This window comes from Ranitomeya variabilis, chromosome 2 (assembly GCF_051348905.1).
Source record: "Ranitomeya variabilis isolate aRanVar5 chromosome 2, aRanVar5.hap1, whole genome shotgun sequence".
Taxonomy (NCBI): Eukaryota; Metazoa; Chordata; class Amphibia; order Anura; family Dendrobatidae; genus Ranitomeya; species Ranitomeya variabilis.
The window spans coordinates 846,283,115-846,309,703 of record NC_135233.1 but is presented as its reverse complement, the minus strand read 5'-3'; the positions used below and the strand labels follow the sequence as shown (position 1 = coordinate 846,309,703).

General features: G+C 45.8%; 1 protein-coding gene across 5 annotated transcripts in view; it reads left to right on the top strand.

Moving 5' to 3' along the window:
• Positions 1–395: 395 nt before the first annotated feature.
• LOC143808002 (uncharacterized) overlaps positions 396–26,589 on the top strand; it is a 35,493-nt gene continuing 9,299 nt past the window's right edge. For 2 of the 5 annotated variants that reach the window (XM_077290190.1, XM_077290191.1), the window contains exons 1-4: positions 396–541; positions 777–813; positions 19,059–19,641; positions 19,888–20,106. In XM_077290190.1, coding sequence (XP_077146305.1) covers positions 19,089–19,641; positions 19,888–20,106 — 772 coding nt within the window. In that variant the 5' untranslated portion in view covers positions 396–541; positions 777–813; positions 19,059–19,088. Of the gene's footprint in view, positions 542–776; positions 814–5,779; positions 8,790–10,603; positions 12,589–19,058; positions 19,642–19,887; positions 21,101–26,589 lie in introns of those variants that run through there. The other 3 variants (XM_077290189.1, XM_077290187.1, XM_077290188.1) reach the window with 3 other exon arrangements.

The following is a 26,589-nucleotide window of genomic DNA, read 5'->3' as shown; positions in this document are numbered from 1 at the left end:
AATGCCAGTTTGCCAATGTAAAAGCTTTGATGAACTAGCTCCTGTGTTCTTGCCAGCACTGATCTTGGTAACTTAATAACCTTTGCCCAAACGACTGCTCAGCCAGACATTCATGTTCTACATGTGGAGACGGTCGCTACTACGTCATCATATCAGCACCTTTCATCACTAGGCCTGACTGGCCTAAAAAAAGTTCCGACCATCAGCTCGGCTAACTGAGAAATCGCACGCACGCACGCCACTATGTACTGCAGCGTTCCCGCCAATCACGCGCGCAGCATTCATTTCCAGATCCCACTCCTATCACAAAATGGAAGCGCAAACAAGACTACATTTCCCAGCGTGCATCGCCTTCAGCCTCTGAAGGCGGAAGTGGCTGTATTGTCCACGCCTCGTTTCCTGGCGCTCTGCAAACGTGCTTACCATATCGGGGCAGGTAGTGATGCTGCACAGCTGAATGCGCGCAGGCATTATGTGTTCGGTCGCCTGGTTTCCCGCTCTTTTTGTACTGCAGATGTGGCGCCTTACAGGAAAGTCTGAGGTAATTGTCTCTCTAGCGGTTTATATTGGGATGTGCACACTTTGCTTTAATAACACCCATTAGAACTGTTATTGGGTGTTTCTGCCTTGTGTGCCAGAGTGAGTCTCCCCAGACAGCCTGAGCTCATCCTGCCGTGGCTGCCTAGGTTCGCAGTGGGAGATACAAGTCGTATACAGGTCGGGAAGTCGCTCTTTCTGGGACTACATGGCGTTTATACCTGTGTTTTCTGTTACAGGTTGTCTTTTCTGTGTGGCCTCACACTAGAGTCTGAGGTAATGTATGGTCACTGAAAAATGTGCTTACAGTATGGATATAATCTGCACATTTTGCTTCACTTACACCTAAGCCCTATATGTCCTATACTAAAGCAACAGCCTGACATGGCCTCTTAAGTTCACACTTTTTTTTTCTGTACATTTGTATAAAACTGCTATGTTTTAGAATACCAACAAAATGACGAGGCTGAAGTTTTATTTGTAGCTGAAGTTGGCTTCTTATTTGTTAGTTTCCTATTCTACAATTTTTGTTTTCGTTTTTTTATAGGTTTAACAAAAATAATCATGGGCTTCAAAGTGGGCAAACAGCTGATTTTCACAGATTTGAATAAGTAACTGATGTTTTAAGGGGTAAAATGACTTTGGGCCACTGATCTCATACTTAAGATACACAGATAGTGATGCCCAGCATCAAACTCAGGTCCCTCTAACCTGGCCCAAATGGGGTCTGTGCATCAGAATTGGCATTAAAGTGGGCAAACAGGCCATTTTAAACACATACCAAGTGCTAAAGCCTTCCTAATACCCTGTCTGATGACAAATGCACACTTAGCAGGATGCAGCAGGCCTCCACTGATAAAGGCTAGGTGCGGCACGAGTGCAACCTACTTGATAAAAACAACCACCCCTATCCTCCAAACATTGCAGGGGTTGGCTGCCTAGTAGAAAAAATGCACATTGATATGACTCACATAGGACGCCAGTCACACTGATAGGTGTGGTGCACAGTGTCTGGTATGCAACCTATTAATGACGCCCCTTGTATTAACAGGCGGGCTGCCCAGCACTATAATATGCAGCACACGGTGACAGACGCCCCCCCAAAAAAAAAAAACCTAACCAACATAAAAAGGCCTGGCCACATCCTGCAAAAAAGGATATGATATAGTGCAAAAAAATGTATGCATATGATAAACACATACACTATATGAGGTATTGGTTTATTATTTTGGCCAAAACAACGTAAGCCCGCAACCCAACGTCAAGGGTCCCCATAATAATGCGGGTCCTACCACTAATATCATAAAACAGCTAACATAGAAAAAAACTCAGAAAAAACACATACCAAGTGATAAAGCCTTCCTAATACCCTGTCTGATGACAAATGCACACTTAGCAGGATGCAGCAGGCCTCCACTGATAAAGGCTAGGTGCGGCACGAGTGCAACCTACTTGATAAAAACAACCACCCCTATCCTCCAAACATTGCAGGGGTTGGCTGCCTAGTAGAAAAAATGCACATTGATATGACTCACATAGGACGCCAGTCACACTGATAGGTGTGGTGCACAGTGTCTGGTATGCAACCTATTAATGACGCCCCTTGTATTAACAGGCGGGCTGCCCAGCACTATAATATGCAGCACACGGTGACAGACGCCCCCCCAAAAAAAAAAACCTAACCAACATAAAAAGGCCTGGCCACATCCTGCAAAAAAGGATATGATATAGTGCAAAAAAATGTATGCATATGATAAACACATACACTATATGAGGTATTGGTTTATTATTTTGGCCAAAACAACGTAAGCCCGCAACCCAACGTCAAGGGTCCCCATAATAATGCGGGTCCTACCACTAATATCATAAAACAGCTAACATAGAAAAAAACTCAGAAAAAACACATACCAAGTGATAAAGCCTTCCTAATACCCTGTCTGATGACAAATGCACACTTAGCAGGATGCAGCAGGCCTCCACTGATAAAGGCTAGGTGCGGCACGAGTGCAACCTACTTGATAAAAACAACCACCCCTATCCTCCAAACATTGCAGGGGTTGGCTGCCTAGTAGAAAAAATGCACATTGATATGACTCACATAGGACGCCAGTCACACTGATAGGTGTGGTGCACAGTGTCTGGTATGCAACCTATTAATGACGCCCCTTGTATTAACAGGCGGGCTGCCCAGCACTATAATATGCAGCACACGGTGACAGACGCCCCCCCAAAAAAAAAAACCTAACCAACATAAAAAGGCCTGGCCACATCCTGCAAAAAAGGATATGATATAGTGCAAAAAAATGTATGCATATGATAAACACATACACTATATGAGGTATTGGTTTATTATTTTGGCCAAAACAACGTAAGCCCGCAACCCAACGTCAAGGGTCCCCATAATAATGCGGGTCCTACCACTAATATCATAAAACAGCTAACATAGAAAAAAACTCAGAAAAAACACATACCAAGTGATAAAGCCTTCCTAATACCCTGTCTGATGACAAATGCACACTTAGCAGGATGCAGCAGGCCTCCACTGATAAAGGCTAGGTGCGGCACGAGTGCAACCTACTTGATAAAAACAACCACCCCTATCCTCCAAACATTGCAGGGGTTGGCTGCCTAGTAGAAAAAATGCACATTGATATGACTCACATAGGACGCCAGTCACACTGATAGGTGTGGTGCACAGTGTCTGGTATGCAACCTATTAATGACGCCCCTTGTATTAACAGGCGGGCTGCCCAGCACTATAATATGCAGCACACGGTGACAGACGCCCCCCCCAAAAAAAAAACCTAACCAACATAAAAAGGCCTGGCCACATCCTGCAAAAAAGGATATGATATAGTGCAAAAAAATGTATGCATATGATAAACACATACACTATATGAGGTATTGGTTTATTATTTTGGCCAAAACAACGTAAGCCCGCAACCCAACGTCAAGGGTCCCCATAATAATGCGGGTCCTACCACTAATATCATAAAACAGCTAACATAGAAAAAAACTCAGAAAAAACACATACCAAGTGATAAAGCCTTCCTAATACCCTGTCTGATGACAAATGCACACTTAGCAGGATGCAGCAGGCCTCCACTGATAAAGGCTAGGTGCGGCACGAGTGCAACCTACTTGATAAAAACAACCACCCCTATCCTCCAAACATTGCAGGGGTTGGCTGCCTAGTAGAAAAAATGCACATTGATATGACTCACATAGGACGCCAGTCACACTGATAGGTGTGGTGCACAGTGTCTGGTATGCAACCTATTAATGACGCCCCTTGTATTAACAGGCGGGCTGCCCAGCACTATAATATGCAGCACACGGTGACAGACGCCCCCCCCAAAAAAAAAACCTAACCAACATAAAAAGGCCTGGCCACATCCTGCAAAAAAGGATATGATATAGTGCAAAAAAATGTATGCATATGATAAACACATACACTATATGAGGTATTGGTTTATTATTTTGGCCAAAACAACGTAAGCCCGCAACCCAACGTCAAGGGTCCCCATAATAATGCGGGTCCTACCACTAATATCATAAAACAGCTAACATAGAAAAAAACTCAGAAAAAACACATACCAAGTGATAAAGCCTTCCTAATACCCTGTCTGATGACAAATGCACACTTAGCAGGATGCAGCAGGCCTCCACTGATAAAGGCTAGGTGCGGCACGAGTGCAACCTACTTGATAAAAACAACCACCCCTATCCTCCAAACATTGCAGGGGTTGGCTGCCTAGTAGAAAAAATGCACATTGATATGACTCACATAGGACGCCAGTCACACTGATAGGTGTGGTGCACAGTGTCTGGTATGCAACCTATTAATGACGCCCCTTGTATTAACAGGCGGGCTGCCCAGCACTATAATATGCAGCACACGGTGACAGACGCCCCCCCAAAAAAAAAAACCTAACCAACATAAAAAGGCCTGGCCACATCCTGCAAAAAAGGATATGATATAGTGCAAAAAAATGTATGCATATGATAAACACATACACTATATGAGGTATTGGTTTATTATTTTGGCCAAAACAACGTAAGCCCGCAACCCAACGTCAAGGGTCCCCATAATAATGCGGGTCCTACCACTAATATCATAAAACAGCTAACATAGAAAAAAACTAGAAAAAACACATACCAAGTGATAAAGCCTTCCTAATACCCTGTCTGATGACAAATGCACACTTAGCAGGATGCAGCAGGCCTCCACTGATAAAGGCTAGGTGCGGCACGAGTGCAACCTACTTGATAAAAACAACCACCCCTATCCTCCAAACATTGCAGGGGTTGGCTGCCTAGTAGAAAAAATGCACATTGATATGACTCACATAGGACGCCAGTCACACTGATAGGTGTGGTGCACAGTGTCTGGTATGCAACCTATTAATGACGCCCCTTGTATTAACAGGCGGGCTGCCCAGCACTATAATATGCAGCACACGGTGACAGACGCCCCCCCAAAAAAAAAAAACCTAACCAACATAAAAAGGCCTGGCCACATCCTGCAAAAAAGGATATGATATAGTGCAAAAAAATGTATGCATATGATAAACACATACACTATATGAGGTATTGGTTTATTATTTTGGCCAAAACAACGTAAGCCCGCAACCCAACGTCAAGGGTCCCCATAATAATGCGGGTCCTACCACTAATATCATAAAACAGCTAACATAGAAAAAAACTAGGAAAAAACACATACCAAGTGATAAAGCCTTCCTAATACCCTGTCTGATGACAAATGCACACTTAGCAGGATGCAGCAGGCCTCCACTGATAAAGGCTAGGTGCGGCACGAGTGCAACCTACTTGATAAAAACAACCACCCCTATCCTCCAAACATTGCAGGGGTTGGCTGCCTAGTAGAAAAAATGCACATTGATATGACTCACATAGGACGCCAGTCACACTGATAGGTGTGGTGCATATTATTTTTTTTTGGGGGGGGCGTCTGTCACCGTGTGCTGCATATTATAGTGCTGGGCAGCCCGCCTGTTAATACAAGGGGCGTCATTAATAGGTTGCATACCAGACACTGTGCACCACACCTATCAGTGTGACTGGCGTCCTATGTGAGTCATATCAATGTGCATTTTTTCTACTAGGCAGCCAACCCCTGCAATGTTTGGAGGATAGGGGTGGTTGTTTTTATCAAGTAGGTTGCACTCGTGCCGCACCTAGCCTTTATCAGTGGAGGCCTGCTGCATCCTGCTAAGTGTGCATTTGTCATCAGACAGGGTATTAGGAAGGCTTTATCACTTGGTATGTGTTTTTTCCAAACAGGCCATTTTCACAGATTTGAATAAGTACCGTATATACTCGAGTATAAGCCGACCCCCCCCCAAATTTTGCCACAAAAAAAATGGGAAAACTTATTGACTCGAGTATAAGCCTAGGGTGGAAAATGCAGCTACCGGTAAATTTCAAAAGTAAAAATAGATACCAATAAAAGTAAAATTAATTGAGACATCAGTAGGTTACGGGTTATTGAATATCCATATTGAATCAGGAGCCCCGTATAATGTTCCATACAGATCATGAGGGGCCCCATAAGATGCTCCATACAAAATACGCCCCATATAATCCTGCACAAAGGTTAATAATGGCCCCATAAGATGCGCCATAGACACATTTGCCCCATACAATGCTGCAAAGGTTGATGGTCCCATGAGATGCTCCACACATTAGTAGCCCCATGAGATGCTCCACACATTAGGGGCCCCATGAGATGCTCCACACATTAGGGGCCCCATGAGATGCTCCTCATATTATGCCCCATGAGATGCTCCTCATATTATGCCCCATAAGATGTGCAGCGCCCCAGAGTCCTGGTCGTTGCAGTACTGATGCTCCGCCGCTAAGGGGGGCTATGGTACGTCTGATGGCACTGAAGGAGTTCACCTGACCAGGTATCAGACACCAATACACTTCACAGTCTGGCCTCCAGGGGGAGCTAAGGGTACTATGTATTAGGCCACTCCTTCCTCACAATCTGGTAAAACTGGGGGTTGGATAGGAAGTTAGTCAGAAGCTGACTGGGAATCGAACAGGCAACACCCTGTGGCAGAGGGTGTTGCGGGGAGAGACTCGGAGGGGTCCCTGTCAGGGGTGGGATCCTGACAGAGGCCTAGCGAACAGAGAGAACGTTACGGGACCGCGCCTGCATGAGATAGCGGCGGTGCCCTAAGAAAGGACAAGAAGCGGGGTTTATTGTGCTGAGTGAGAAACGAGATCAACGCAACAAGGAGAAACGCCAGTAGGAGTCGTGCTGTAAGACGAGGCAACATCCTACTGAGGCGCGTGGCCGGAACGCCGAGGAAGTATAGAGCTCCATGCCTAACTTCAAACCTACGGCCGGACAGTCAGTTATAGGCGGGCTGTCTCACCCAAATCACCTAAGAAGACATAGGGGGCAACAATAGGAGAGGGGCGACACTAGGGTCCCGGAAGACCTCTGAGCCTACCCGTCATACGGGTGCGTCCTAGCCATATCATCTGGGGGACGAGGAAGAACATCAGAATCGAGTTGTGAGGGAACACGAGAAACAGACACAACAGTTGTGGGGACTATCCCGTGAGCACAGCAGGGGAGGACGGCAACACACAAGCGCTAGAAGGTAGGCACCGATTTCCACCTGCAAAGGGAACTCTGGAGGTGCCATCGGACCGGCCGGACTTGCGCAGCCTGGTTAACCGTATTCCGGACTGAGGATCCTGAAGCCTTCAGTAAAGAGGTAAAGAGACTGCAACCTGGTGTCCTCGTTATTTACTGTGACCAGCACTGCACCGCACTACCACCACCATCCACACCTTTCATTGGGCACCCCTCAGCAGGGTCACGGGCCGGGTCTAGCCATCGTGACAACCCCAGAGCAGAGACTCAGAGGCCCGGTACCGGGTACCCCTCGGCCCTGCGGCAGTGGGGGCGCTACAGATGCTCCTCATATTACGCCCCATGAGATGCTCCTCATATTACGCCCCATGAGATGCTCCTCATATTACGCCCCATGAGATGCTCCTCATATTACGCCCCATGAGATGCTCCTCATATTACGCCCCATGAGATGCTCCTCATATTACGCCCCATGAGATGCTCCTCATATTACGGCCCATGAGATGCTCCTCATATTACGCCCCATGAGATGCTCCTCATATTACGCCCCATGAGATGCTTCACACATTAGGGGCCACATGAGATGCTCCACACATTAGGGGCCCCATAAGATGCTCCTCATATTACGCCCCATAAGATGCTCCTCATATTACGCCCCATAAGATGCTCCTCATATTATGCCCCATAAGATGTGCAGCGCCCCAGAGTCCTGGTCGTTGCAGTACTGATGCTCCACCGCTAAGGGGGGCTATGGTACGTCTGATGGCACTGAAGGAGTTCACCTGACCAGGTATCACAGACACCAATACACTTCACAGTCTGGCCTCCAGGGGGAGCTAAGGGTACTATGTATTAGGCCACTCCTCACAATCTGGTAAAACTGGGGGTTGGATAGGAAGTTAGTCAGAAGCTGACTGGGAATCGAACAGGCAACACCCTGTGGCAGAGGGTGTTGCGGGGAGAGACTCGGAGGGGTCCCTGTCAGGGGTGGGATCCTGACAGAGACCTAGCGAACAGAGAGAACGTTACGGGACCGCGCCTGCACGAGATAGCGGCGGTGCCCTAAGAAAGGACAAGAAGCGGGGTTTATTGTGCTGAGTGAGAAACGAGATCAACGCAACAAGGAGAAACGCCAGTAGGAGTCGTGCTGTAAGACGAGGCAACATCCTACTGAGGCGCGCAGCCGGTGGCCGGAACGCTGAGGAAGTATAGAGCTCCAAGCCTAACTTCAAACCTACGGCAGGACAGTCAGTTATAGGCGGGCTGTCTCACCCAAATCACCTAAGAAGACATAGGGGACAACAATAGGAGAGGGGCGACACTAGGGTCCCGGAAGACCTCCGAGCCTACCCGTCATACGGGTGCGTCCTAGCCATATCATCTGGGGGACGAGGAAGAACATCAGAATCGAGTTGTGAGGGAACACGAGAAACAGACACAACAGTTGTGGGGACTATCCCGTAAGCACAGCAGGGGAGGACCACAACACAAGCGCTAGAAGGTAGGCACAGATTTCCACCTGCAAAGGGAACTCTGGAGGTGCCATCGGACCGGCCGGACTTGCGCAGCCTGGTTAACCGTATTCCGGACTGAGGATCCTGAAGCCTTCAGTAAAGAGGTAAAGCGACTGCAACCTGGTGTCCTCGTTATTTACTGTGACCAGCACTGCACCGCACTACCACCACCATCCACACCTTTCATTGGGCGCCCCTCAGCAGGGTCACGGGCCGGGTCTAGCCACCGTGACAACCCCAGAGCAGAGACTCAGAGGCCCGGTACCGGGTACCCCTCGGCCCTGCGGCAGTGGGGGCGCTACAGATGCTCCTCATATTATGCCCCATAAGATGCTCCTCATATTATGCCCCATAAGATGCTCCTCATATTCACTGGCCAACAGTGAAAATGTGTCTGAAATGAAAATAGCTGGTTTGTAATAATTTTAGCATCCTAAAAACGAATATGTTACTTAAAAATCATTATTAGCTCTTGTTGCTGAGATACATGTCATCCCTTCACCCCCGGAGCTTTTTCCGTTTTCGTTTTTCGCTCCCCTCCTTCCCAGAGCCATAACTTTTTTATTTTTCTGTCAATTTGGCCATGTGAGGGCTTATTTTTTGCGGGACGAGTTGTACTTTTGAACAACATCATTGGTTTTACCATGTCGTGTACTAGAAAACGGGAAAAAAATTCCAAGTGCAGTGAAATTGCAAAAAAAGTGCAATCCCACACTTGTTTTTTGCTTGCCTATTTTGCTAGGTTCACTAAATGCTAAAACTGACCTGCCATTATGATTCTCCAGGTCATTACGAGTTCATAGACACCTAACATGACTAGGTTATTTTTCACCTAAGTGGTGAAAAAAAATTCCAAACTTTGCAAAAAACAAAACAAAATTGCGCCATTTTCCGATACCCGTAGCGTCTCCATTTTTCGTGATCTGGGGTCGGGTGAGGGTTTATTTTTTGCGTGCCGAGCTGGCGTTTTTAATGATAGCATTTTGGTGCAGATACGTTCTTTTGATCGCCCGTTATTGCATTTTAATGCAATGTCGTGGCGACCAAAAAAACGTAATTCTGGCGTTCCGATTTTTTTTCTCGTTACGCCGTTTTGCGATAAGGTTAATGCTTTTTTTTTATTGCTAGATCGGGCGATTCTGAACGCGGCGATACCAAATATGTGTAGGTTGGGGTTTTTTTTTATTGATTTATTTTGATTGGGGCGAAAGGGGGGTGATTTAAACTTTTATGTTTTTTTTATTTTTTTCACATTTTTAAAAACTTTTTTTTTTTACTTTTGCCATGCTTCTATAGCCTCCATGGGAGGCTAGAAGCAGGCACAGCCCGATCGGCTCTGCTATGCAGCAGCGATCATAAGATCGCTGTTACACAGCAGAATTGCAGGTGTGCTGTGAGCGCCGACCACAGGGGGGCGCTCACAGCCACCGGCAATCAGTAACCATAGAGGTCTCCAGGACCTCTATGGTTACCTTCCTGATGCATCGCCGACCCCCGATCATGTGACGGGGGTCGGCGATGCGCTCATATCCGGCCGCACGGCCGGATGCGGTAGTTAAATGCCGCTGTCTGTGTTTGACAGCGGCATTTAACTAGTTAATAGCGGCGGGTGATCGCGATTTCACCCGCCGCTATTGCGCGCACATGTCAGCTGTAAAAAACAGCTGACATGTCGCGACTTTGATGTGCGCTCACCGCCGGAGCGCACATCAAAGCGGGGGTCCCGACATGTGACATACTATACCGTCACATGTCGGGAAGGGGTTAAGATTATTATGCAGGAAAATAGGGAAATTTTGAATTTTCAACAAATGTGTATTGGTAAACCTGATTACAGACCTGTTGAACCAATGTCAGCCATTTTATTCATTGTGTCTGCATAGTTTGTACTAATTGAAGTCTCTTTCTCTTGTTGCAGTAATTTTGTGGAGAGAATTTACACTTTGAAAATGCCTCGTAAATGTGCAAATATTGTTAACAATTTTTGTTACGTGTGTGGTTATGTGACATTTGCCAACCAAAGAAGACCAATTACTCCACTTGTGAAGACTGCTTACCATCATTACTTTGGTGTAAAGGTTGGTGATCAGGAGAAGCCCTGGGCTCCACACATTTGCTGCAATAGTTGTTCAGTAAATCTGGTTGCATGGTTGAAGAATAAAGGACGTTCTATGCGTTTTGGTGTGCCAATGATTTGGAGGGAGCCAAGAAATCATGTAGACGACTGCTATTTCTGCATGGTTGCTCCTCTTCAGCATGGCATGTCAAGAAAAAAGAAGGGGACTATTGAGTACCCTAACATCCCCTCGGCTATAAGACCAGTCCCACGTGGGAAAGATCTTCCCGTTCCTCGCCCTCCAAAGGAATATGTACTGGAATCAGATCAGGAGGAAGAATCGCCCGGAAGTTCATCACAAGATCTTGAATATGATTCACAGTCTGCATCAAATGAACCACATTTGCTTTCTCAGGGTGAACTCAATGATCTGATACGCGACCTGGACCTGTCGAAAGAAAAGGCAGAGCTTCTGGCTTCAAGATTAAAACAATGGAACTTTCTACTGTACAATGTTAAAGTGACTGCCTATAGGCATCGACAAAGAGATTTACATGTTTATTTTAAAAAGCAAGACAATCTCGTTTTCTGCACCAGTGTTGATGGTTTAATGTCCGCTATGAATGTTCAGTACAACCCACTAGATTGGAGACTTTTCATCGACGGTTCAAAGGTTAGTTTAAAAGCTGTACTATTGCACAATGGAAATGTTCTTCCTTCCGTTCCTGTAGGCCATGCTGTTTGCATGAAAGAAACCTACAACAATATGAAACTGCTTCTGGACGCAATAAAATACAGTGACCACCAATGGCAGATCTGTGCAGACTTGAAAGTGGTTGCAATATTGTTAGGCATGCAGTTGGGATACACAAAATATTGCTGTTTCCTATGTGAGTGGGACAGCCGTGCTAGATCTCACTACAATATAAAAGTGTGGCCTACAAGGGACAAAATGTGTCCTGGAATTAAGAATGTTCAACACTGTCCACTTGTTGAACGCAGTAAAATCATTCTGCCGGCGCTACACATTAAACTTGGTCTTATGAAAAATTTTGTTAAGGGAATGAACCAAGAAGGAAATGCTTTTAAGTACCTCAGAGGGAAGTTTCCACAACTCAGTGATGCTAAAGTGAAAGAAGGTGTCTTCATTGGTCCTCAAATTCGTGACCTACTTAGGGATGGAAATTTTGACGAGATCCTACAAGGCAATGAGAAGGCGGCATGGCAAGCCTTCAGAGATGTTGTACGTGGCTTCTTGGGAAACAGACGAGTTGATAACTATGTTGATATTGTGAATAACCTTCTTACGAAGTATCATAAATTAGGCTGCAACATGTCATTAAAAATACACTTTCTGGACTCTCATCTGGATTTCTTCCCGGACAATTGTGGTGCAGTAAGCGATGAGCATGGTGAGCGATTCCACCAAGATATTTTAAATATGGAACAAAGATATCAGGGCAAGTGGAATGCTTCCATGCTTGCAGACTACTGTTGGACATTAATCAGAGATGTACCAGAAGAAAACTTCAATAGACAAGCAAAAAGAAAGCGTTCTCGTGAATAGGTCTTGTCTGAACTGTTGTGTTCAGTTAATGTATTGTGTTCTTGCTATTTTAATCATATTTTAAACAATATTTCAAGTTTGAACATGACATTTGTGTGCAATTTATACTCTTGTAATGAATGCTTCTCGCTACCTACAGCACATACATCCATGGCGTGTATCTAAAAAACGAGAGCTAATTAAACAATTCTGTGGGTATATTTGAGTTTCTCGACCCAAAATTAGTAATATTTGCCTATTTTCATCAAAGAAACATAAAAAAAGTTGTTTTTTGTTGGCCTGTGTTATGCCCCATGAGATGCTCCACACATTAGGGGCCCCATGAGATGCTCCACACATTAGGGGCCCCATGAGATGCTCCACACATTAGGGGCCCCATGAGATGCTCCACACATTAGGGGCCCCATGAGATGCTCCATACATTAGGGGCCCCATGAGATGCTCCTCATATTATGCCCCATAAGATGCTCCTCATATTATGCCCCATAAGATGCTCCACACATTAGGGGCCCCATGAGATGCTCCACACATTAGGGGCCCCATGAGATGCTCCACACATTAGGGGCCACATGAGATGCTCCACACATTAGGGGCCACATGAGATGCTCCACACATTAGGGGCCCCATGAGATGCTCCACACATTAGGGGCCCCATGAGATGCTCCACACATTAGGGGCCCCATGAGATGCTCCTCATTATGCCCCATAAGATGTGCAGCGCCCCAGAGTCCTGGTCGTTGCAGTACTGATGCTCCACCGCTAAGGGGGGCTATGGTACATCTGATGGCACTGAAGGAGTTCACCTGACCAGGTATCACAGACACCAATACACTTCACAGTCTGGCCTCCAGGGGGAGCTAAGGGTACTATGTATTAGGCCACTCCTTCCTCACAATCTGGTAAAACTGGGGGTTGGATAGGAAGTTAGTCAGAAGCTGACTGGGAATCGAACAGGCAACACCCTGTGGCAGAGGGTGTTGCGGGGAGAGACTCGGAGGGGTCCCTGTCAGGGGTGGGATCCTGACAGAGACCTAGCGAACAGAGAGAACGTTACGGGACCGCGCCTGCACGAGATAGCGGCGGTGCCCTAAGAAAGGACAAGAAGCGGGGTTTATTGTGCTGAGTGAGAAACGAGATCAACGCAACAAGGAGAAACGCCAGTAGGAGTCGTGCTGTAAGACGAGGCAACATCCTACTGAGGCGCGCAGCCGGTGGCCGGAACGCTGAGGAAGTATAGAGCTCCAAGCCTAACTTCAAACCTACGGCAGGACAGTCAGTTATAGGCGGGCTGTCTCACCCAAATCACCTAAGAAGACATAGGGGACAACAATAGGAGAGGGGCGACACTAGGGTCCCGGAAGACCTCCGAGCCTACCCGTCATACGGGTGCGTCCTAGCCATATCATCTGGGGGACGAGGAAGAACATCAGAATCGAGTTGTGAGGGAACACGAGAAACAGACACAACAGTTGTGGGGACTATCCCGTAAGCACAGCAGGGGAGGACCACAACACAAGCGCTAGAAGGTAGGCACAGATTTCCACCTGCAAAGGGAACTCTGGAGGTGCCATCGGACCGGCCGGACTTGCGCAGCCTGGTTAACCGTATTCCGGACTGAGGATCCTGAAGCCTTCAGTAAAGAGGTAAAGCGACTGCAACCTGGTGTCCTCGTTATTTACTGTGACCAGCACTGCACCGCACTACCACCACCATCCACACCTTTCATTGGGCGCCCCTCAGCAGGGTCACGGGCCGGGTCTAGCCACCGTGACAACCCCAGAGCAAAGACTCAGAGGCCCGGTACCGGGTACCCCTCGGCCCTGCGGCAGTGGGGGCGCTACAGATGCTCCTCATATTATGCCCCATAAGATGCTCCTCATTATGCCCCATAAGATGCTCCTCATATTATGCCCCATAAGATGCTCCTCATATTATGCCCCATGAGATGCTTCACACATTAGGGGCCCCATGAGATGCTTTACACATTAGGGGCCACATGAGATGCTCCACACATTAGGGGCCCCATGAGATGCTCCACACATTAGGGGCCCCATGAGATGCTCCACACATTAGGGGCCCCATGAGATGCTCCACACATTAGGGGCCCCATGAGATGCTCCACACATTAGGGGCCCCATGAGATGCTCCACACATCATGCCCCATAAGATGCTCCTCATTATACCTCATGAGATGCTCCATACATTAGGGGCCCCATGAGATGCTCCTCATATTATGCCCCATAAGATGCTCCTCATGCCCCATAAGATGCTCCTCATATTATGCCCCATAAGATGCTCCTCATATTATGCCCCATAAGATGCTCCACACATTAGGGGCCCCATGAGATGCTCCACACATTAGGGGCCACATGAGATGCTCCACACATTAGGGGCCACATGAGATGCTCCACACATTAGGGGCCCCATGAGATGCTCCACACATTAGGGGCCCCATGAGATGCTCCACACATTAGGGGCCCCATGAGATGCTCCACACATTAGGGGCCCCATGAGATGCTCCTCATTATGCCCCATAAGATGTGCAGCGCCCCAGAGTCCTGGTCGTTGCAGTACTGATGCTCCACCGCTAAGGGGGGCTATGGTACATCTGATGGCACTGAAGGAGTTCACCTGACCAGGTATCACAGACACCAATACACTTCACAGTCTGGCCTCCAGGGGGAGCTAAGGGTACTATGTATTAGGCCACTCCTTCCTCACAATCTGGTAAAACTGGGGGTTGGATAGGAAGTTAGTCAGAAGCTGACTGGGAATCGAACAGGCAACACCCTGTGGCAGAGGGTGTTGCGGGGAGAGACTCGGAGGGGTCCCTGTCAGGGGTGGGATCCTGACAGAGGCCTAGCGAACAGAGAGAACGTTACGGGACCGCGCCTGCATGAGATAGCGGCGGTGCCCTAAGAAAGGACAAGAAGCGGGGTTTATTGTGCTGAGTGAGAAACGAGATCAACGCAACAAGGAGAAACGCCAGTAGGAGTCGTGCTGTAAGACGAGGCAACATCCTACTGAGGCGCGCAGCCGGTGGCCGGAACGCTGAGGAAGTATAGAGCTCCAAGCCTAACTTCAAACCTACGGCAGGACAGTCAGTTATAGGCGGGCTGTCTCACCCAAATCACCTAAGAAGACATAGGGGACACCAATAGGAGAGGGGCGACACTAGGGTCCCGGAAGACCTCCGAGCCTACCCGTCATACGGGTGCGTCCTAGCCATATCTGGGGGACGAGGAAGAACATCAGAATCGAGTTGTGAGGGAACACGAGAAACAGACACAACAGTTGTGGGGACTATCCCGTGAGCACAGCAGGGGAGGACCGCAACACACAAGCGCTAGAAGGTAGGCACCGATTTCCACCTGCAAAGGGAACTCTGGAGGTGCCATCGGACCGACCGGACTTGCGCAGCCTGGTTAACCGTATTCCGGACTGAGGATCCTGAAGCCTTCAGTAAAGAGGTAAAGAGACTGCAACCTGGTGTCCTCGTTATTTACTGTGACCAGCACTGCACCGCACTACCACCACCATCCACACCTTTCATTGGGCACCCCTCAGCAGGGTCACGGGCCGGGTCTAGCCACCGTGACAACCCCAGAGCAGAGACTCAGAGGCCCGGTACCGGGTACCCCTCGGCCCTGCGGCAGTGGGGGCGCTACAGATGCTCCTCATATTATGCCCCATAAGATGCTCCTCATATTACGCCCCATAAGATGCTCCTCATATTACGCCCCATAAGATGCTCCTCATATTACGCCCCATAAGATGCTCCTCATATTGCGCCCCATAAGATGCTCCTCATATTACGCCCCATAAGATGCTCCTCATATTACGCCCCATAAGATGCTCCTCATATTATGCCCCATAAGATGTGCAGCGCCCCAGAGTCCTGGTCGTTGCAGTACTGATGCTCCACCGCTAAGGGGGGCTATGGTACGTCTGATGGCACTGAAGGAGTTCACCTGACCAGGTATCACAGACACCAATACACTTCACAGTCTGGCCTCCAGGGGGAGCTAAGGGTACTATGTATTAGGCCACTCACAATCTGGTAAAACTGGGGGTTGGATAGGAAGTTAGTCAGAAGCTGACTGGGAATCGAACAGGCAACACCCTGTGGCAGAGGGTGTTGCGGGGAGAGACTCGGAGGGGTCCCTGTCAGGGGTGGGATCCTGACAGAGGCCTAGCGAACAGAGAGAACGTTACGGGACCGCGCCTGCATGAGATAGCGGCGGTGCCCTAAGAAAGGACAAGAAGCGGGGTTTATTGTGCTGAGTGAGAAACGAGATCAACGCAACAAGGAGAAACGCCAGTAGGAGTCGTGCTGTAAGACGAGGCAACATCCTACTGAGGCGCGCAGCCGGTGGCCGGAACGCTGAGGAAGTATAGAGCTCCAAGCCTAACTTCAAACCTACGGCAGGACAGTCAGTTATAGGCGGGCTGTCTCACCCAAATCACCTAAGAAGACATAGGGGACAACAATAGGAGAGGGGCGACACTAGGGTCCCGGAAGACCTCCGAGCCTACCCGTCATACGGGTGCGTCCTAGCCATATCATCTGGGGGACGAGGAAGAACATCAGAATCGAGTTGTGAGGGAACACGAGAAACAGACACAACAGTTGTGGGGACTATCCCGTAAGCACAGCAGGGGAGGACCACAACACAAGCGCTAGAAGGTAGGCACAGATTTCCACCTGCAAAGGGAACTCTGGAGGTGCCATCGGACCGGCCGGACTTGCGCAGCCTGGTTAACCGTATTCCGGACTGAGGATCCTGAAGCCTTCAGTAAAGAGGTAAAGCGACTGCAACCTGGTGTCCTCGTTATTTACTGTGACCAGCACTGCACCGCACTACCACCACCATCCACACCTTTCATTGGGCGCCCCTCAGCAGGGTCACGGGCCGGGTCTAGCCACCGTGACAACCCCAGAGCAGAGACTCAGAGGCCCGGTACCGGGTACCCCTCGGCCCTGCGGCAGTGGGGGCGCTACAGATGCTCCTCATATTATGCCCCATAAGATGCTCCTCATTATGCCCCATAAGATGCTCCTCATATTATGCCCCATAAGATGCTCCTCATATTATGCCCCATGAGATGCTTCACACATTAGGGGCCCCATGAGATGCTTTACACATTAGGGGCCACATGAGATGCTCCACACATTAGGGGCCCCATAAGATGCTCCACACATTAGGGGCCCCATGAGATGCTCCACACATTAGGGGCCCCATGAGATGCTCCACACATTAGGGGCCCCATGAGATGCTCCACACATTAGGGGCCCCATGAGATGCTCCTCATATTATGCCCCATGAGATGCTCCACGCATTAGGGGCCACATGAGATGCTCCACACATTAGGGGCCCCATGAGATGCTCCACACATTAGGGGCCCCATGAGATGCTCCACACATTGGGGGCCCCATGAGATGCTCCACACATTAGGGGCTCCATGAGATGCTCCACACATTAGGGGCCCCATGAGATGCTCCACACATCATGCCCCATAAGATGCTCCTCATTATACCTCATGAGATGCTCCATACATTAGGGGCCCCATGAGATGCTCCTCATATTATGCCCCATAAGATGCTCCTCATGCCCCATAAGATGCTCCTCATATTATGCCCCATAAGATGCTCCTCATATTATGCCCCATAAGATGCTCCACACATTAGGGGCCCCATGAGATGCTCCACACATAAGGGGCCACATGAGATGCTCCACACATTAGGGGCCACATGAGATGCTCCACACATTAGGGGCCACATGAGATGCTCCACACATTAGGGGCCCATTAAGATGCTCCACACATTTGCCCCATTTGCTGGTGCTGCGATTAAAATAAAAAAAAATCACATACTCGCCTCTCTTCGCTCAGGCCCCTGGCACTTGCGATAGTCACCTTCCACGTTCCATCGCTGCGCGCTGCTCTGTCTTCCATCCTCCGCACTGACTGTTCAGGCAGAGGGCGGCGCGCACACTAATCGCGTCATCGCGCCCTCTGACCTGTACAGTAGGGTGACCACAAAAAATCGATGTTGGAATTTTGTCCGTCTGGACCCCACAAAATGATTCCCTTTTCCGGATATTGAGATAGCCAAAATTTGAGCTCGATCAAACGACGTTAACCCGTGCCGCTCGTTGCTCAAAGTTTGAAAAAAATCAGAATTTTTGCCCAAAAAGCTGACATATGAAGCCATAACTCCAGAATGGTAAATAATAAAAACACGCTTAATATCTCAAAAGAAAGCTAATGTTGTTCTTCAAAATTTATATTTTATACATAATTGTTATTTTAAGTCAAACTGAGTTAAAACATCTTTTAGCCCCAAGAACGTGACCTGGTACCACTAGGAGCATACTTCGTATATTTTGTTATTAAGTGATACATTTTTTTTTTTTTGGTATATTTTTGAGTTTAAAGTAGAAATATAATAAAAAAACAAGTAATACTGATAAGTCTAATGACTTTTTATTTTAAAATATAAAAATGAGGTATTTAATACATACAAAACAGACACAGAAAAGATACAGACGTAGTACCTACATGAGTTGATAATTTTACATAGTTATCTAATCTAATCTGACTGCGCTCCTCATAAAAACAAGCACATGCTGCTTAAAATTTTCCAAGTGTGTTTTATTGTTTTTATAGCTATTATAGTATTATTTTAAAAGATATTTGAAAATATTTTATTGAAATTTAAGTTAATATATTTTTTTTTCGTTTTTCTAGTTAACTGTTATTTACCTATTGGACTCTGAAATGGCATTCACATCAGGTGTACAAAGCCGGAACAAGGATAAATTATTTCTTGTGGGCTATCCCATTCACCAGATCACCGGTTGTAAACTACCCTCAAATCGTCAAGTCTTATGTGCTTTATTTTATAATTTACGTACTGTGAAATTGACTTTAAGAGAATCAGCAAAACTGACCATACGAGAAGTGTTCATTTTTTGGTGGAAAGCTCGAATCCCGACTAAACATGAGCAAGATGCAATTACTAAGCTGGAAAAAGTTCACGCTGCGTGGAGAAGTCTTCAAAAAGACCGGAAGAAAACATCGGAAACGGCCAAGAACAAATTTAAACAGTTTGTTGAAAGGTTGGATGATCTCTTTGATATTGCTCAACAAGATGCCTTGGCTCTGTTGAAATCGGAAGAAGATAAGGCGTTTCTCGTGAAACAGAGGCAGAAGGGCCGCCCAGGTTCCATGGCTGGAGTGGACATCAAGTTGTGTCAAGCTGAAGAAATCAAGGCGCAAAAGGAACTTGCAAAAATGAACCGACAAATCCAAGAAGAAACTTTTGATATTGGTGAGTTTATTTTATTATTATTATTCTAAAAAGTAGATAAACAAATAAGTAAATAGTTTCAATATAATTGAAAGAAAATTGTACATGAAAGCATCATTTGGCATCTTTATGATTGAGTTTATATTCTTAAAATAATACCTATTGATAATTAGAAGTAGGTAATTTAGTACCTATGTATTATTACTATTCTGCTAAAACGACAAGTTTTTATAGTCTTTTTTTTCTCTTTCTTTTGTTACTTCTTAGAGACGGATGATGAAGACAAGCTCGAAGAAGGAAAAGAAGAAGAAGATACTGACGAGGACAACATCTACCAGGAACTTGAGAGCTTGGAGGAAATGGACAACATCCCTGAAGAAGCTGCAGAAGATCCAGGACCATCTGAGAGCAAGAGGATGAAACTTTCATTTGCAAGGGGCGTTAAAGAGATTTTAAACATGAAATTATCCATTGTGTTAGATCGATGTAAGTTATCCGACAGAAATGCCACGAGAATTTTAATAGCTACTCTAGAAGCACTAAACCTTGACCCTCTTGAGTACAAAGTCTCGAAAACTTTATTACATTCTAGAAGGCAAACGTTCAGAGAACAATATACTAAAAACATGTTAGATAAAGTAAACATTCCTGAAAAAGAGCCCGTGGTTGTCCATTGGGACGGTAAACTTTTACCGGGTGTTTTAAAAAATGAGCAATATGAGCGAATAGCTATTGCTATTTCATATGGCGAAAAGGAACAGCTGCTGGGAGTTCCTGTAACAGCAAGCAGCTCTTGAGAGGAGCAAGCCGTAGCCGTATATGAATGCCTACAGGAATGGGGTCTTCCCAACACCGTCAAGGCGATGTGCTTCGACACTGCAGCATCGAACACGGGAAGACTCAAAGGAGCATGCGTCCTATTGGAGCAAATGTTAGGAAGAGAATTGCTACACCTAGCTTGCCGTCACCATATCTTGGAAATTGTGTTAAGAGGCGTATTCGACACAAAAATGGGATCAACCACTGGACCTCATGCAGACATTTTCAAAAGATTCCTCACTGCGTGGCCCAAGATAGACAAAGGAAAATACGACACAGGTATCAGTGACAAGCTAATACAAAAGCAGCTAACTACAGAAGTAATTGCAAATGTTACTGCTGAATTCGAGACCAAATTAACTGAGAGCCACCCCAGAGATGACTACAAGGAGCTGTTGCAGTTGGTTCTCGTATTTGTTGGATCACTAGACGGCAATGTTGTGGGTTTTAGAACTCCAGGAGCCATTCATCACGCTAGGTGGATGGCAAAGGCTATTTACTGCTTAAAAATGTTCATTTTTCGTCGTCAATTTAAGATGTCTAAAGAAGAAGAAAGTTCTGTGCGTGCCATTTCTGTTTTCCTAGTTAAAATTTATTGTAAAGCTTGGTTCAATGCTCCAAAAGCTCATCTTGCGCCAAAGCAAGATTTAGGTATTTTGCATAGTCTCTTAGACTATAAAGAATGTGACAACGACATTGCAGAAATAGCCCTGACCAAATTTTCGAACCATTTGTGGTATTTGAATGCAGAGTTGGTGGGATTATCGTTTTTTGATCCCAACATTACAGACGATGAAAAGTTGTTAATGGCTAATAAATTGCTCAGTAGCACAGATGAACCATCAGAGCACGCTAGGGTTGTAAATCCAAAAGTTAAGAAAGAAAAAGTAAAAGAGGTCGTTGATGGAGGATTGTTAAATTTACTTACCAAAGAAACATTTACATTCTTTGACCGATTTAATATAAAAACGGATTTCCTAAGACAAAATCCAAACACCTGGCCTCAAAATAATGACTTCCAAGAAGGATTGAAAATTGTCAAAACATTAAAAGTAGTTAATGATATGGCTGAGCGTGGTGTTAAATTAATAACCGACTTTAACGACCTTCTGACAAAAAATGAAGAACAAAAGCAATATGTCCTGCAAGTTGTAAGCAAATGCCGAGCATGATATTCTGACGTTTCAAAAACTACTTTAACAAAACCTCTAGAATAGATTAGATAACTATGTAAAATTATCAACTCATGTAGGTACTACGTCTGTATGTTTTCTGTCTGTTTTGTATGTATTAAATACCTCATTTTTATATTTTAAAATAAAAAGTCATTAGACTTATCAGTATTACTTGTTTTTTTTATTATATTTCTACTTTAAACTCAAAAGTATACCAAAAAAAAAAAAATGTATCACTTAATAACAAAATATACGAAGTATGCTCCTAGTGGTACCAGGTCACGTTCTTGGGGCTAAAAGATGTTTTAACTCAGTTTGACTTAAAATAACAATTATGTATAAAATATAAATTTTGAAGAACAACATTAGCTTTCTTTTGAGATATTAAGCGTGTTTTTATTATTTACCATTCTGGAGTTATGGCTTCATATGTCAGCTTTTTGGGCAAAAATTCGGATTTTTTCAAACTTTGAGCGACGAGCGGCACGGGTTAACGTCGTTTGATCGAGCTCAAATTTTGGCTATCTCAATATCCGGAAAGGGGAATCGTTTTGTGGGGTCCAGAGGGACAAGATTTCCACATTTTTTCAAACCCATATAAGATCCGGTCACCCTACTGTACAGTCACAGCCAGAGGACGGAAGACAGCAGCGCGCAGCGATGGAACGGGGGACAGGTGACTATCGCGCAATGCTCCCCCTCCCCTGATATACTCACCTGCTCCCGGCGCGGTCCCTGGCAGCGTCTCACTGTCAGATGGTCTCCGGGAGCCTTCGGCATCAGCAGTCACGTACCGCACATTACAGTCATGAATATGCGTGCATATTCATGACTTTAATGTGCGGTACCACGTGACCGCTGAACACAGGAAGAGCTGCCCGGAGATCATCGGAGATGCAGGGACAGCGCCAGGAACAGGTGAGTATATCACAGCCGCCGCTCCCCCTCACCCGCCGACCCCACACCGACACTGACTCGAGTATAAGCCGAGAGGGTCACTTTCAGCCCAAAGAAGTGGGCTGAAAATCTCGGCTTATACTCGAGTATATACGGTAACTGATATTTTTAAAGGGTTAAATGACTTTGGGCCACTGATATCACAGTGAAGACATATAGAACAGGGAGTCCCACATCAAAACCAGGTATTTTCAGCCTGGGCATCAGAACTGCCATCAAAGTGGTCATACATCCCGTTTTCACACATTTGAATAAGTAACTGATAGTTTTTAAGGGGTTAAATGACTGGGCCACTGATCTCACACTTAACATACACAGAGTGATGCCCTGCATCAAACTTGGGTCCCTATAGCCTGTCCCAAATGGGTTCTGGGCATCAGAATTGTCATAAAAGTGGGCAAACAGCCACTTTTCACAGATTTGAATAAGTAACTGATGTTTATAAAGGGTTAAATCGGCTGTTTGCCCACTTTGGTGCCAGTTCTGATGCCCAGAACCCATTTAGGCCAGTCTATAGGGACCTGGTTTTATTATTTATATAGCACCATTAATTCCATGGTGCTGTACATGAGACGGGGTTGCATCAAAATACAAATATCACCGTAAACAAACTTAACAATGACAGACTGGTACAGAGGGAAGATGACCCTGCCCTTGCGGGCTTACATTCTACAGGATTGTGGGGAAGGAGACTGTAAGTTGGGGGTTGTGGTAGTTCTGATGGTGTTAAGTGGTCCGCGTGGTCATTACAGGTTGTAAGCTTCTTTGCAGAGATGGGTTTTCAGGTTCCGTTTGAAGGATCCAAATGTGGTAGATAACAGGACATGTTGGTGCACAGAATTCCAGATGATGGGGGATATTCGGGAGAAGTCTTGGAGACGATTGGGTGAGGAGCAAATAAGCGTGGAGGAGAGAAGGTCTTGGGAGGACCAGAGATTACGTGAGGGAAGATATTGAGATTAGTTCGGAAATATAGAGGAGAAAGGTTATGGATGGCTTTGTAGGTCAGTGTTAGTAGTTTAAACTGGATACGCTGGGAAATTGGGAGCTAGCGAAGGGATTTGCAAAGAGGGGAAGCAGGAGTGTAGCGAGTAGAGAGATTAGTCGGGCAGCAGAGTTAATGACAGAATGGAGGGGTGTTAGGGTAGGCCACAAAGGAGGATGTTGTAGTAGTCGAGGCGAGAGATGATTAGGGCATTCACAAGCACTTTTGTAGAGTGAGGGTTGAGGAAAGGACAGATTCTGGAAATATTTTTGAGCTGGAGGCGACAGGAGGTGTCGAGAGCTTGAATGTGCGGTTTAAATGACTGCAGAGTCAAGGGTTACTACAAGGCAGTGGATTACTGGGACGGGGGAAGTGTGAATTCATTTATTGTGATAGATAGATTAGGTACGGAAGATGTGCGAGATGGAGGAAAGATAATTAGTTCGGTTTTGTCCACATTGAGTTTGAGGAAGCGAGAGGAGAAGGAGGATATGGCTGAAAGACACTGGAATTCTGGAGAACAGAGAGGTGACATCTGGGCCAGAGAGGTAGATCTGTCATCGGCATATAGATGGTATTGAAAGCCATAGGACTTTGAGTTGTCCCAGGCCAAGGGTATAGCTTAAGAGAAGGGGTCTGAGGACAGAGCCATGAGGAACACCAACAGAGGGGGGGCGAGATGAAGAGGTAGTATGGGAGTAGGAAACGCTAAGGCTATGTGCACACATTCTGGATTTTTCGCGTTTTTTCGCTAAAAAACGCGATAAAATGTGAATAAAACGCTTACATATGCCTCTCAATAGTTTCTATGTATTCCGCATAGCTTGTGCAAATGTTGCGTTTTTTTTCAGCGAAAAAAACGCATTGCGGTAAAAAATAAAAGCTGCATGTTCAATAATTTTGCACGAGACTCCCAGATCATTCACCTCTTCCTGTATTATGGCTGCTGACATATAGTGGTATGATCGGATGAGCCTGGATGGGCTGCAGATAGGTGTGGTAAGTATGTGTGTGTGTGTGTTTGTGTGTGTATAATAAAAATACACACACACCCACACCCCCGAATACATATATATATATATATACACACACACACACACACATACGAATACATATAGATAGGGCGATCCAAAAGTAATGATAACACTGGGGAGCAATTTGAAAAAAAATTTCTGTTGAGTTAGGTTTTTGAGCTGATTTATACTAAAATTGGCATGCTGATTCCAAAAATGTATTCAGTTTTTTTTCTAGCACGTCAAGTTTTTCCTCCACAACTTACCTGCCAGAGAAGCACAATTGCACTGATATCTGTAATAAGACTTGTTATCTGATTACAATTCGACTCATATAGAGCTACGTGGCAACTTGTAAGAGTAGTCACAACTGAGACAGTGTGGTGAGAGGTGTGTGCAGCTCCCAATACGTCATAATTATCAATATCTTTACACAAAAAATTTATCATAGTAGGAATAAATAGGATTTGTGATAGCTTTTCTCTTTACATTGGGCGCTTAGTTGTAATTTATATATCTTTTATGATCTTTTTCTTTGTTAGTTTTCAAAGCTTGTAACTTTCCATCAGTGTTTTATTTACATATGTACATATTTCCTTTGTTTCAGATCATGTCTGCTCCTTCTTCCTCTCGTCGTAAATGCCTAAACAACCCTGACTCCTTCTGCTATATTTGTGGTGTTTTCACCATTCCAGTTCAAAGGGCAAACATCAGTGCATTTGTCAAACAAGCATATTTTGCATATTTTAAAGTAAAACTTGGTGATCAAGATAAGCCATGGGCCCCTCACATAGTGTGCAAGCAGTGTGTCGAGAGTTTATGGATGTGGACCAAAGGAACACGTGAAAAGTTGGCATTTGGTATCCCCATGGTGTGGAGAGAGCAAAAAGGTCATTCCACAGACTGTTACTTCTGTTTAGTGAAAACATCAGGATTTAACAGGAAAAATAAAAGTAAAATAGAATATCCAAATCTACCGTTGGCTATCAGACCAATGCCTCATTCAGCTGAAATTCCAGTGCCAGTTTTCGCACAGCTACCATCTCTAGAAGTTCTGAGTGATGTTGACGAACACAGTGACAGCAATGATGCAGAATTTGAAATTCACAAGGATTCAGTTCGTAAGGGATTTGATCAGCACGAGTTACAGTGGGGCAAAAAAGTATTTAGTCATTCAGCAATAGTGCAAGTTCCACCACTTAAAAAGATGAGAGGCGTCTGTAATTTACATCATAGGTAGACCTCAACTATGGGAGACAAACTGAGAACAAAAAATCCAGAAAATCACATTGTCTGTTTTTTTATCATTTTATTTGCATATTATGGTGGAAAATAAGTATTTGGTCAGAAACAAACAAGATTTCTGGCTCTCACAGACCTGTAACTTCTTCTTTAAGAGTCTCCTCTTTCCTCCACTCATTACCTGTAGTAATGGCACCTGTTTAAACTTGTTATCAGTATAAAAAGACACCTGTGCACACCCTCAAACAGTCTGACTCCAAACTCCACTATGGTGAAGACCAAAGAGCTGTCAAAGGACACCAGAAACAAAATTGTAGCCCTGCACCAGGCTGGGAAGACTGAATCTGCAATAGCCAACCAGCTTGGAGTGAAGAAATCAACAGTGGGAGCAATAATTAGAAAATGGAAGACATTTAAGACCACTGATAATCTTCCTCGATCTGGGGCTCCATGCAAAATCCCACCCCGTGGGGTCAGAATGATCACAAGAACGGTGAGCAAAAATACCAGAACCACGCGGGGGGACCTAGTGAATGAACTGCAGAGAGCTGGGACCAATGTAACAAGGCCTACCATAAGTAACACTACGCCACCATGGACTCAGATCCTGCAGTGCCAGACGTGTCCCACTGCTTAAGCCAGTACATGTCCGGGCCCGTCTGAAGTTTGCTAGAGAGCATTTGGATGATCCAGAGGAGTTTTGGGAGAATGTCCTACGGTCTGATGAAACCAAACTGGAACTGTTTGGTAGAAACACAACTTGTCGTGTTTGGAGGAA